This window comes from Odocoileus virginianus, chromosome 2, assembly GCF_023699985.2.
Source record: "Odocoileus virginianus isolate 20LAN1187 ecotype Illinois chromosome 2, Ovbor_1.2, whole genome shotgun sequence".
In the NCBI taxonomy this organism is placed as follows: Eukaryota; Metazoa; Chordata; class Mammalia; order Artiodactyla; family Cervidae; genus Odocoileus; species Odocoileus virginianus.
Genome location: NC_069675.1, coordinates 70,058,775 through 70,072,191, shown reverse-complemented (window position 1 = coordinate 70,072,191; position 13,417 = coordinate 70,058,775). Strand labels below are relative to the sequence as shown.

Below are 13,417 nucleotides of genomic sequence, written 5' to 3'. Positions count from 1 at the left end.
AGGGAGGGTGGGTGGAAGTGGATTACATTAGATTCTTAAGATATTTGAATAACTATTCAAATCCCAATAAAGATCTGTAAGGATCTACTTCTAAACGCCTGTTTCTTGAATAATTTTACTCATATACGACCATGGTTACATGCATATCAAATACATACCACTGCTTCCACATTAAGAAACATCACAAACATTTGAAATTTAGTAGGCAAAACCAAAAACTTGTTCAGACCATCTCTCCTCTTCAATTCTTCCTGCTCTCTTACCTTGAGAGGTGGCACTCTCCGCACCTGGAACCTGTCCCCTCTACTGAGAAAGGGCTGTGGGGAGACTTGAAATGGCTGCTGGTGCTGGCGGTGCTCAGTGACACGCGGCCTTTTCTCCCAGCTTGTCGGGGCCTCTTCTTGGGTGAGAGAAGATTTCCTCTTGAGGCTTTCTGGGCTGTGATCAGCCAGAGCTGATGGAGGCTCTTTCATAGTTGTCTCCTGTGGACCTGCTTCTACTGTGGGCTTCATTACTGTTGTTTCTACCCCAGGACTCTTGGGTTTGCTCAGGGCTGTAACTAAAGCTTCCTGGCTTTCATTTTTATTACAATTTGAAGGTGCAGTGAGATGATTCTCTTTCTCAGATTCCTGTCCAGCAGAGGCAACTGGCTTTTGCTCCACAAGAGCCTCATCCTTCGGGCACTTGATGGGAGGAATGCTGCTAAGCTCGTCTGTATTGGTAGCTGGGGAAAGACGGGGCTCTGTGGAGTGTGGCTGCGTCTTATCTTGGCTTTCATGTTCTTCTTTTCTGACTGGTGATGGCATCTGCAGTACTTCTTCCTTAGATTCTAACTGGGGAATTACTGGGACTACACTGACAGGCGAGGCCTCTGAAGGAAGTGTAGATTTTGGTTGCTCAGCTGGGGTTTTCTTTACTTTGGGATCATTGGGTGAAGCTGTCAATTTCTTGGAGTCTTCAAGACTCAGGCCAGAACTAAAAGATGGAAGAAAAAAATACTGTAGTTGAGACATCGCCTATGTTATTGAATATATTATGAGATAATGTATATGGCAATATCTGGAAGAACCTGTGATACTTAACAGGTAGTCTTTATATATTATCATCACTATTATTAGTATTAGTGAAAGCTAGAGCACCTAGATTCAAGTCCTGATTCTGATACCTATTATCATGTGATATTAAGTAAGTGACTAGACTCTCTGCCTCAGTTTCTTTAACAGTGTTGTTGTTCAGTCCCTAAGTCATGTTCGACTCTTTGCAACCCCATGGACTGCAGCATGCCAGGCTTCTCTGTTCTTCACTATCTCCCAGAGTTTGTTCAAATTCATGTTCATTGAATCGGTCAGGCTATCCAACCACCTCATTTCTTTTTTTTTTTACCTCATTTCTTTAATAGTACATTGAGGCTAATCACTTCACAGTGTTGCTAGGATGAGTAACTAAAGCATGTAAAGTATTTAGAACAGTGTATCTAGGATATAATAAAACCTCAATGTTAATTATTACTTCTGCTTACAAAGGAGCTACATTGTCTAGAGGCATGCACCACAGACTTCCCACAAAGAAGTGAAAGTAGCCAAAGACCCATGTCCCTCAGGACTGTGGGTCCGGACTATAATCAGCTTGTCGGACAGCAAGGAGATCAAACCAGTCCATCCTAAAAGAAATCAATCCTGAATATTCAATGGAATATGCTGAAGCTGAATATGCTGATGCTGAAGCTCCAATACTTTGGCCACCTAATGCGAAGAACTGACTCTCTGGTAAAGCCCTTGATTTTGGGAAAGATTGAAGGCAGGAGGAGAAGGGGATGACAGAGGATGAGATGGTTGGATGGCATCACCAACTCAATGGACATGAGTTTGAGTAAGCTCCAGGAGTTGGTGATGTACAGGGAAGCCTGGTGTGCTGCGGTCCATGGGGCTGCAGAGAGTCAGACATGACTGAGCGACTGAACTGAACAGCTTTGTTCGAAGTACCCGTAGAAAGGCTGGCCCAAGAAATCTAAGGAAACCCCAGAGGAGAGAGTAGGAGAGCTGACTAATCTCTACAGGTTGAAAATGAAAACCGAATTTTTGGAAAGCCTATTTAAATTTTACTTGGTATAGCTCTAAAATTTTGAGATTAAGCATCTCTGAGCTATCTTGGGGATGAAGGCCAAGTAGGACTTCCTGGCTAACAGCTAGACTACCTTGGAGGGTTTACTACAGATTTCCCCTAATGTCTCAGAATACTGTACAAGTAGAAATGAGACAGTCCTCTTTGGTGACTTCAAATAATCAGTCCTGTACCCCTGAGATGGAATGGCTAAGGACAAATTTGTACAGTAATCAAATGTAGTCCTTCCCAAAAAGCTGGCAGAAAGTAACAGCTAAAAACAGAAAGACCCAAAAATGGCTGTAACTCTTTATCTACCTAGTAAGGAGGGAATGAACAATATTTACAGAATAACTGCCACCTATGAACATGGTCTAAATGTATTCACTTTGATTTCTGTAGAACAGCTCGAAGATCACACAGAGAAGGTAAAAAAACCAGTGTACTGGGCTCTTCATTTTATTAAGAATCACTTCTGAAATGACCACAAAGGGGATAAGGACATGGAGGTAAGGAAAAGAGCCATTTGTTTTCAAGCTATGATTATAGCGTACCCTTAAAGGTTGCCATTAGGTATACATAAGGAAGAAAGAGAAACTGACAGACAGTAAGACTCTGGGCATGAGTCTTCAATTCTGTTTCAAACAATACTGCTCCACTGTCGTCTATTAAATGTCCCCATTAAGTTTTTTTTTCTGGGTGTGGGTAGGGGGGGGGGGGGGGGGGGGACGGGGCACGGGATGCTTCATGGCTTGTGGGATCTTAGTTCCCCAACCAGGGCTTGAACCTGTGCCAATGCAGTAAAAGTGCTGACTGCTAACCACTGGACTGCTAGGGAATTCCTCCCATTAAGATTCTGTGAGGCAAAAAATAAGACTCAGACTACAGTGCCTTAAGAAAAGGGTCTATATCAGCTATGTGATTCATAGCTGAATCATAAACATGATTCAGCTATGTGTATCTCCCAGAGTGTCTTTTAGAGAAGAAAGGCTGTTTAATCACCTGTTAATATTATGGTATGTATTATAGGATTCCTTAGTGATTCTGGATAAGTTATCCTATTGTGGGATAACTGCCTACAGTAAAAAAAAAAAAAGTATAGAACTTCTATATTCTTATATATTAAAAAGTTACTGGAAAAAAAGCCAATCTATCCAAAGAAAGGATTCTAATTCAAGAAAATAAAATCTTTTCTTTTTTTTAAGAAACCATACCATCTATAATGGCAATGTGTTAAGAGCACAAGATTATAAGAAATCCAATTCTGTGTACCTAAGAATTATAAGAAGAAAAAAATTTTCTTGGTAAAAAAAAATTGAGGAAAATTGCAGACTAGATTTTCTGGGAAGGTAGTAAGATGGAGTAACACATGACATATGTATAGGAATTAACATTTGGTTTACAAAATCTCTTGATATTACCTCTGACCATAGTAGCTTTCAAAGAATTGTTCTTTCCACGGCTCTACTTTTTTCTCCTTCTCAATCTCTTGTCGAATTCTCACCTGCATCTCCGGTGTAAACTCACCTACAATGTACCAAAAAAAAGAGATGTTCAATAGGAAAATGTTATTTGCAGCTTTCCACTACTGGTAAATCATGATAAGAGTCATGAAGGAGTAATACTATCATGTGAAAGTAACAGAAATTTCCCCAAATTCTTCACTGTAGGGGAGAACTACCTAAGTGCCATAAGTTGAAACATACACATTTGCATACCACTCCATGTAGTATCCAGTACTCTGTTGAGTTTAAGTGGGCTTTTCTCTGGGCTTTCCTTGTATCACTCCCTTCCAGCTCCAAATATTCCCTATAGATTCTTTATAAACTTTTTTTTCCCACTGGAAAAAAAGTCATATGCTTTCAATAAATAATGACATTGGACATTTTATTATTTAAGTTTTATTTAATGTGGGAGACCTGGGTTTGATCCCTGGGTTGGGAAGATCCCCTCGAGAAGGGAAAGGCTACCCACTCCAGTATTCTGGCCTGGAGAATTCCATGGACTGTGTAATCCATGGGTGGCAAAGAGTTGGACATGATTGAGTGACTTTTGCTTTCACTTTCTCTGAGACAACTTGTATTTTAGGCCTTTTAGCTTTAACAGCCAGAGAAGGCAATGGCAACCCACTCCAGTGTTCTTGCCTGGAGAATCCCAGGGATGGGGGGCCTGGTGGGCTGCCGTCTATGGGGTTGCACAGAGTTGGACACGACTGAAGTGACTTAGCAGCAGCAGCAGCAGCTTTAACAGCATAATGAACAGCTATGGCCCTGCTTAAAGACATTCTGAGGTTCCAGTGTAAAGGTAGGGAGCTATTTTTGGAGGTGTCAGTTTTCTAATTGCTCCAGAAAGTATATGAGTCTAGTGCCCTAGCAACAAGACATAATATGCCAAAGACTCAGCTGCTCTGAATATGCCATTTATTTTCACATACTACCAACCATACCTCAAGCCTTCCCAGTCCATCAGTAGAGAACAATGAATGTGCTTGGTTCAGTTCAGTTCAGTCCAGTTGCTCAGTCGTGTCCAACTCTTTGTGACCCCATGAATCACAGCATGCCAGGCCTCCCTGTCCATCACCAACTCCTGGGGTTTACTCAAACTCATGTCCATTGAGTCGGTGATGCCATCCAACCATCTCATTCTCTGTCGTCCCTTTCTCCTACTGCCCCCAATCCCTCCCAGCATCACGGTCTTTTCCAATGAGTCAACTCTTTGCATCAGGTGGTCAAAGTACTGGAGTTTCAGCTTCAGCATCAGTCCTTCCAATGAACACCCAGGACTGACTTCCTTTAGGATGGACTGGTTGGATCTCCTTGCAGTCCAAGGGACTCTCAAGAGTCTTCTCCAACACCACAGTTCAAAAGCATCAGTTCTTCGGTGCTCAGCTTTCTTCACAGTCCAACTTTCACATGCATACATGACCAATGGAAAAACCACAGCCTTGACTAGACGGACCTTTGTTGGCAAAATAATGTCTCTGCTTTTTAATATGTTGTCTAGGTTGGTCATAACTTTCCAAGGAGTAAGCGTCTTTTAATTTCATGGCTTGGTAGGCCATCTTAAAACCTGTGCCCGAGACAGGCTGTTTCCCGTTGATTATCTAATACCCAGGACATCAAAGAATAAGTGGAAAGAGTAGACTTGAAGTATAAGACCTCTTAGGTCTTAGAAGTATAAGAAGAGGGGAAGGAAACGTGTTAGAGGACATCTAATATTATCACAGTCTTGGGCATATGAGTGGGAGTAGAGGGATTTAGCCATCAGAATCCACCCACAGTTTCTGCTTTTTGGTTGTGTCTACTGGGCTTAATAAAAAGAGGGATAAACAGTACTGAACTCTGTTCACATGTGTACAGTGTTCAAAATTTTTGCTGCTCATAAAATATGATAGCATGTATAGGTATAGCAGTGACTGATCATATTAAAAAAAAGTAATGTAATAATAGAGGTAGCACTGTTGATAATATCTACTTTAAAAAGTTGGGGAGTAGGGAACATAAATCTAAATCATTCTTAAAAAAAAAGTACTGGTAATAGATATGTTTTAAAGTGCTCAAGTGATTTTGACTCTTTCAGAAAAATGGGGTCTCTGCTCATGGAAATCTTTTAAGAGAAAGGTCAAAAGTAATCAGTAAGTGATCCCTTCTACACAGTTATAGTGATCACTTCTATAACAACTATAAGGAAAAATAAAGATATTAATTAGCTGGTCAATTAGCTCCATCAGTGATCTGACAAAAAGTGAGCAATGAATAACATTCCCAGTGCTCCCCTTATAACTGTATTTATTTTAAAGCTTCTCACACTTGTTTTCACAAGCTATTCCTTGGCACAAACTCCCATAATTTTCAAGTGTTACTTTGTATTCTATGTGTATTGACACAGTGACAAACACAGTATTTGAAATAAAAATAATACCAGACTACAAAACTACAATCATCAAAACAGTATGGTACTGGCACAAAAATAGAAACACAGATCAACAGAACAGGATAGAAAACCCAGAAATAAGCCCATGCTGTACTATTCTTAGTTGCTCAGTCATGTCCGACTCTTGCGACCCCATAGACTGTAGCCTGTCAGGCTCCTGTGTCCATGGGATTCTCCAGGCAAGAATACTGGAGTGGGCTGCCACTTCCTTTTCCAAAGCTCATGCACCTATGGTCAATTCATCTATGACACAGAAAGCAAGATTCCACAATGTTGGAAAGACAGCCTCTTCAACAAATGGTGCTGGGAAAACTCGACAGTTACATGTTATATATGGAATCCAAAAAGAGATGATACAAATGAACTTATAAAAGAGAAACAGATTCACAAACTTTGAGAACCAGCTTATGATTGGGGGGGGGGGGGGGGAACAGTTAGGGATTTGAGAACCAGCTTATGATTGCTGAGGGGGAAGGGTCAGTTAGGGACTTTGGGAAGGTTATGTACACTGCTATATTTAAAATGGATAACCAACAAGGACCTATTGTATAGCATATGGAACTCAATGTTATGTGGCAGACTGTATGAGAGGGGAGTTTGGGGGAGATTGGATACATGTATATATATGGCTGAGTCTCTTCACTGTTCAGCTGAAACTAATACAACATTGTTTGTTTATCAGCTATACCCCAAAACCAAATAAAAAAATTTTTTTAAAAAGTGGCTTTAATAAAGGCTGAACATTAGAATCACTTGGAGAAAAAAATCAAACAAAAAAATCCCATTGAAGCTCAGGCAAAACAAAAATCATTCAGAGTGAGGCTCAGATGTCAGTATAAAAAAAAATACCACAAGTGAGTATAATGAGCAGTCAGGCTTAAGAACTGCTAATAGTGACTGATAATTACATGCTATGCAAAAACAGTCAATTACTCTTTTTATGCTTTATAATCTACCCTCTGTAAAACTGTTAGATCAGAATTAGAAACATGGCAAACCAGTGACCACAGTTAGGAATTCTTGGTAATTGTATTTACTAAAGCATTCTAGCTGCCACTGAACTGTACACCTCGAATGGGTTAATTTTATAGTACGTAAAACATTTCTCAATAAAGTAGATTTTTTAAAAGCTCTTAGTAATTCTTTTTACTGTTAGTTTCATTGATATGGGGCAGTGAGAAAGAAGTTATCTCACTGTTTACCAAACCATGATTCATAACACCATGAAATAACTCATTCTATATTCTGTTTATTAAAATTTCAACTGCCAGGCATGAAGCTAGAAATAATGCAACAGAATCTTTAGAAACAGGGCCTAAAAATCTGTATATTTTCAGTTACCCAGGTAACTTTAAACCCTTGAAGAAACATCTTGCTGAACTCCATCTGGAGCCAAATTTGGTTACATACTCTAGATAAAAGTCTAGCAATGTATTTCACATAGAATAACTAGTTCTTCTCTATGAAACGTTCTGTCCTTTGCCTTCCAGAACTGGGCAAATACCCACTGAGGCTCAGAGCTGCCAACATGCCCCCCCACCCCCCCCATGCATACACATTCTAGGAGGCACATAAAGTTGAACACTTACCTTCTGAAAGTCTTTCCTTCCAGCCTTGGGCTGCTGAAGTGAAGAATTCATTATTAAGCGCTGAGCCATTTAACTTCATCAGACCATCTGGACCAACCTGGGTCAAAGAATAAGCCACAGAAAGCTCAGGAAGAAAACCGAATGTTAACATGTGGAATTTGATGTGCCTGTCTTTTTCAGAAAAGAATGTGTGTACATTAAATTTTACAGAAACAACACTAAATCACACCATGCTGATTATGGATACTTCTATTTTATAATGTAATATTGTTTTCTTTCTAAAAAATTTCTTTCCTGTTTATCTCTTCTTCTTTCAATTCTATTCCCTATTGATTAATTATACTTAAAGAATCTTCTGCAAATAAATACATATATAAGAGGATTTTTCTAAAAAGTTCATTGTTTTCCAAAACTGTGACAAATTACACACACTACTCTGAGACTTATTTTTCTCATATAGTACAAAGTCAATTTCTCACAAAATTCAAAGTCAACTGGCATAGTTTTAGCTCCACTATAATAGCTTCAGATTATTTCATTGTATGAATGTCCCTCAATTCATGTACCAATTTCCTAATCATAAACATACACTTTGCTTCCAGTGTTTTCCCATAATCAACAACCTGCAATAAGCATTCCAATAAAGATGAATATACTAGTTCTTTTTATCTATGGGACAGGTTTTGAAAGCAAATAAATATCTGTGTGTGTATATATCTAAAGACTGTTAGATTATTTTCTAAAAGGCTAAAACAATTCACATTTCTACTAGAAATATATGAGCATACTCCTTATCTTGTGAACAAGAGATATTAACACACTATTTAACTTCTATTAATGAGTTTGAAATGATAAAAATTTCCTGTATCCTGACTACTAGTTTTGTCTATCTTTCTGGTTATTTATTGACTACTTAGATTTGCCATCTAGTGAAATGCCAATTCCTATCATTTGCTCATTATTCAATAAGCCTCCTTATCTTTATCTTGTGAGAATCTTTTGCATGTTATACACAGTAAAACAGCCACATAATTTGAAGGTATTTGTCTACTGACTTGGATCTGTGATGTCATGCCAAAAGGTTTTAAGATTCTTCTTTACATTTGCGATTTTGTCAACCGCCATTTTCTCAGAGGTAACATTTAGATTCCTACCAGAATCCCTACCAGATTCTTCATTAATAAAATGATTTTAAAATTTATATGGAAAACTGAGAGGGGAACTGCCTTTCTCATTACTAAACATACCACACAAACTCACTGCAATCAAAACACTTATTACTAGCATTAGAGTGAACAAAGAAATGAGTGAAAGAGAAGAGTGCCTATAAATACATACTGCATGTAAATTAGTAGAATATATAACAGAGATGGTAATTCAAATTGAGAGAAAAAGGATGGTTATATAAACATGTAGTGCTGGAACAGCTGGCCATCTAGTCAGTAGAAAATAAAACTGAACCACAATTTCAGAGCAATATAAAAAATATTCTTGATGGATTAACAGACTAATTTTAAGTTTAAAGTCACAAAGTTTTGAAAAAAATTTAGGTAACTATTGGGACATCTTAGGGATTAAGGAACTCAACTCACTTTACTTTCTAAATTTATCTGGGTCAGGATGATATTCCTCTGGCTCTAGAGCAGAAACTTTTTCTGTTAAAAGACAGACAGGTCATATGACCTCTGTTGCAACAGCTCAACTCTGTTGTAGCTATAGATAATATGCAGAAACTAACTGAAGCAGCTGAGTACCAATAAAACTTTATTTACAAAAAGAGGCAAAAAGAAAAAAAAAAAAAAAAAAAAAGAGGCAGTGGGCTGAAAATGACCTGCATGCTAAAAAGTTTGCTGACTGCTGCTTTGTATTCTATAGATTTGGCAGAGGAGTAACTGACTTTCCTATGAGAACAGGTCACTCAACATCTCCTTGAATAGTCCAGTGTTGAGCAAGTTACTCCAAAACAAGTGAGTCCATTCTACAGTTTAATACTTCTATTTTTTTAAAAGGTTATTTTAACTCCAAATTTGTTTCCTGGAGAAACAAAGTTTACCTGTTCCATAGACAGACCTTCAAATGTATCGGAAGAGAGGTGTTTTAATCCACACTCCTTCCTTAGTCTTTCCTCTGGCTGAAATAATGCTTTCCTACTCTACATTGTTGGGTACTACATACACTGAAATAAGGTTTCCAATGTTTCATGCTAACAATAACCAGAATTTTGGATAAACTCCAAATTTCATCTGACAATGAAGGAGAATCACTAATACATTCACTAATAATTTCATTAATAAATTCCATACTCCCTATTCTCAGATTACCATGCCCTCCCACCACAGTAACTGAAAACGACAGTCAAATAGCCTTCTATTAAGAATACACAACAGGACTGCACTCAACAGAAAGCTGATAAGTTCTAAGGTGCCTTTTAATTCCAAAACTGAACATAGCAGGACCCTCGATAACAGAGGACAAGGACCATTAGTCAAAAGACAGTTCGGAGGAACCCACAATAAAGTTCTACAGATAGACCCTCTATTAGGTCTTGTGTTATTAGCCCCAACCTAACAAACTTGAGTCTTTAAAAATGATGAGAACAATACAAGGCAAGAAGAGAAGTTCTTTAAAAACTCTCCCAAAACTTCAGTCTCCTTACTTGTTCTAACCAAGAACTGGGGATCCCAAAAGCTGTAATTTCTCCAAGAGATGTTAAGGTAGGGAGAGCAACAGCTGGGAAGGATCCATATTACTTCTTTGTCCCTACTGCTTGTGTTACACTGACTTATCTGACTCCCCAGAAATGGAATCTGACCTTTCACACGTGCTAATTCATAGCAATATAAAAACTGGTATCAATATAGTCTAGTAGAAAGATGATTTTCAGAATGAGAAAGATCTAGTTTTGACTTTATAGTCAAATAGCTATAATGATCTGTATAGCTTACTTATAATCTCTTACTACAAACTAGAGGACATATCTAGTTCTTTTACTATAATACAGGTAAAACAAATCTCTCTCATCCTGTTTTTAAATGATTAGAAAAAAGTGGAATGCCTAACAGATCGCTTCGAACATAGTACATACTTGGAAATAATTGATCTTTTAAAGAGACCACAGAATTGAAAAAACCTTACAAAATCATAATGAATCTTTTGCAGAAGAGGAAACAGATCAAAAGGGAGAATGACTTGCTAGTCACTCCTCCTTCCTCGATGAAAGTTTCGGACCTATGCCTTATTCCTGACCAACTTAAATTTCTCTGGTCCCTGCCAAGATTCTTCCAAACCTTTAGTGTTTCTGCTAGGTACCACTTAGTTTTATTAAGGACTACAACCTATTTTGGATTTTGTTGTTGTCCAATCACTAAGTCGTGTCCAACTCTTTGTGAACCAATGGACTGCAGCACACCAGGCCTCCCTGACCCTCACTATGTCTTGGAGTTTGCCCAAGTTCATGTCCACTGAATCACTGATTCTATCCAAACACCTCATCCTCTGCCACCCTCTTCTTCTTTTGCCTTCAACCTTTGCCAGCATCAGGGTCTTTTTCAATGAGTCAGTTCTTCGCATTAGGTGGCCAAAGTATTGGAGCTTCGGCTTCAGCATCAATCCTTCCAATGAATATTCAGGGTTGATTTCCTTTAGGATATCTGGTTTGATCTCCCTGCTGTCCAAGGAACTCTCAAAGAGTCTTCGCCAGCACCACAGTTTGAAAGCATCAATTCTTTAGTGGTCAGCCTTCTTTAGGGTCCAACTCTCACACCCGTACACGCCTACTGGAAAACCACAGCTTTTGACTAGACGGACCTTTGTTGGCAAAGTGATGTCTTGGCTTTTTAATATGCTGTCTAGGTTTGTCATAGCTTTCCTTTCAAGAAGCAAACGTCTTCTAATTTCATGGCTGCAGTCACTATCCGCAGTAACTCTCGAGCCCAAGAAGAGAATATCTGCCATTGCTTCCATTTTTTCGCCTTCTATTTGCCATGAAGTGATGAGACCAGATGCCATGATTTTAAGTTTGTTTAATGCTGAGTTTTAGGCAAGCTTTTTCAACCTCCTCTTTCACCCTCATCAAGAGGCTCTTTAGTTCCTCTTCGCTTTCTGCCATTGGTATTATCTGCACAGGAGGTTGTTGGTATTTCTCCCGGCAATTCTGATTCCAGCTTGTAACTCATCCAGCCCGGCAATTCTCAAGATTTACTCTGCATATAAATTAAATAAACAGGGAGACAATATACAGCCTTGTTGTACTCTACTCCCAATTTGGAACCAGTCTGTTGTTCCATGTAAGGTTCTGTGCTTCTTGACCCACATATGGGTTTCTCAGGAGACAGGTAAGATAGTCTGGTGTTTCTCTCTTTAAGAATTTTCCAGTCTGTTGTGATCCACATAGTCAAAGGTGTTCACGTAGACAATGAAACTGAAGTATATGTTTTTCTGGAATTCCCTTGCTTTCTCTATGATCCAATGAATGCTGGCAACTTACTTTGTACATCTGGAAATTCTTGATCCAAGTCTAAAGCCTAGCTTGAAGGATTTTGAGCATTGCCTTACTAGCATGGGAAGTGAGCACAAATGTCTGATAGTTTGAACATTCTTTAGCACTGCCCTTCTTTGGAATTATAATGGAAAACTGACATTTTCCAGTCCTGTGGCCATTGCTGGGTTTTCCAAATTTGCTGACATCATAAGTTTATTGTTAAAGCAAAAAGTGTTTTTAAAAAGTTTAACAAAAAATGAAAATAACATTCTTGATCTAATCAAAAGATCCATTGAAACACCCCATGTAATGTCAATCCTTCCTTCTGAATTATACTCTGTGGATGTCTGCATCCTAATATGAATGCCAGACAAATTTTATTCCAAATTTCTGACATTTCTGATAAGAGGTTCTTTTTCTTTATAAGCCTTACAGGGCCAACCCATTAAGAACACTTACAAAAAATAATATTTTGTGTATTAATACCTTTGATACCACTTCTTTACATGTACACACAAAAACCATTTTAAAAATCTTAAGAAGTTCTAAAGGCGATGGCTGAAGGAAGCCCCAGAAGGGTTAGAAAACTGCTGATATGCTTGAAAGAACGCACCTGTCGATCCACCTCTGGAAGTAGTAAAAGCAGTCGCTGTTGGCAGTCTCCAGGAAGGACTGAAAAGGTGTGTTTGTTGATTAGCGCTCGTAGGTTTGTATTAACCAGAATGGAGTCTGGCGTCTCAACATCAATTTCAGCACATTTAGTCCTCTTCATTTGCCCTGTAAAAACGTGGAGAAGAATCACCTGCGCCTTCTTCACATTCCTGTTTCTTTCTAAACTATACCTTGCTCTGCAGTGCAAAAAAGCCATGGCTGTCATTACTTTAAGATATCACACTATGAAGACGGTAACGCTTAAGGTTCTTAGAAATAAACAAAGCAAGTTTTGTTCATTCATAAAAGATTAAAAAAAATGTTACTTACCCTGCAAAACTGGAATAAAGTCTGTAAAAGTGAATGTTTTGCCATACTAAAAAATGCATTTTATGTTTGAGATTTGATCATTTCCCCAATGGGATTGAGGTAGTTTATAATAAATTTAACACATACACAGAATGACTAAAAAGTGGAAAATTCAAATATCTCTATAATTACATCGAGGCTCTTTTTCTCTTCCCATAATTATTTTCATCAATTTTCTCTGTATCAGCTAAAAATGTTACCAATGAACAGCTTAGCAGTTACAGGAAGTCTGTTCACAATAGGAAGGTTTCAGTCTTTCTAGACACTGATGGAGTTGAGAACACAGTTTAAAACA

General features: G+C 38.4%; 1 protein-coding gene across 2 annotated transcripts in view; it reads right to left on the bottom strand.

Annotated features, from left to right (window-relative positions):
* The window catches only part of ASXL2 (ASXL transcriptional regulator 2), a 124,564-nt gene that overhangs the window by 12,005 nt on the left and 99,142 nt on the right, over positions 1-13,417 (bottom strand). For both annotated transcript variants that reach the window (XM_020913823.2, XM_070450710.1), the window contains 4 exons: positions 12,716-12,879; positions 7,623-7,719; positions 3,522-3,627; positions 264-975 (listed from right to left, as the gene is read on the bottom strand). In XM_020913823.2, coding sequence (XP_020769482.1) covers positions 264-975; positions 3,522-3,627; positions 7,623-7,719; positions 12,716-12,879 — 1,079 coding nt within the window. The remainder of the gene's footprint in view (positions 1-263; positions 976-3,521; positions 3,628-7,622; positions 7,720-12,715; positions 12,880-13,417) is intronic.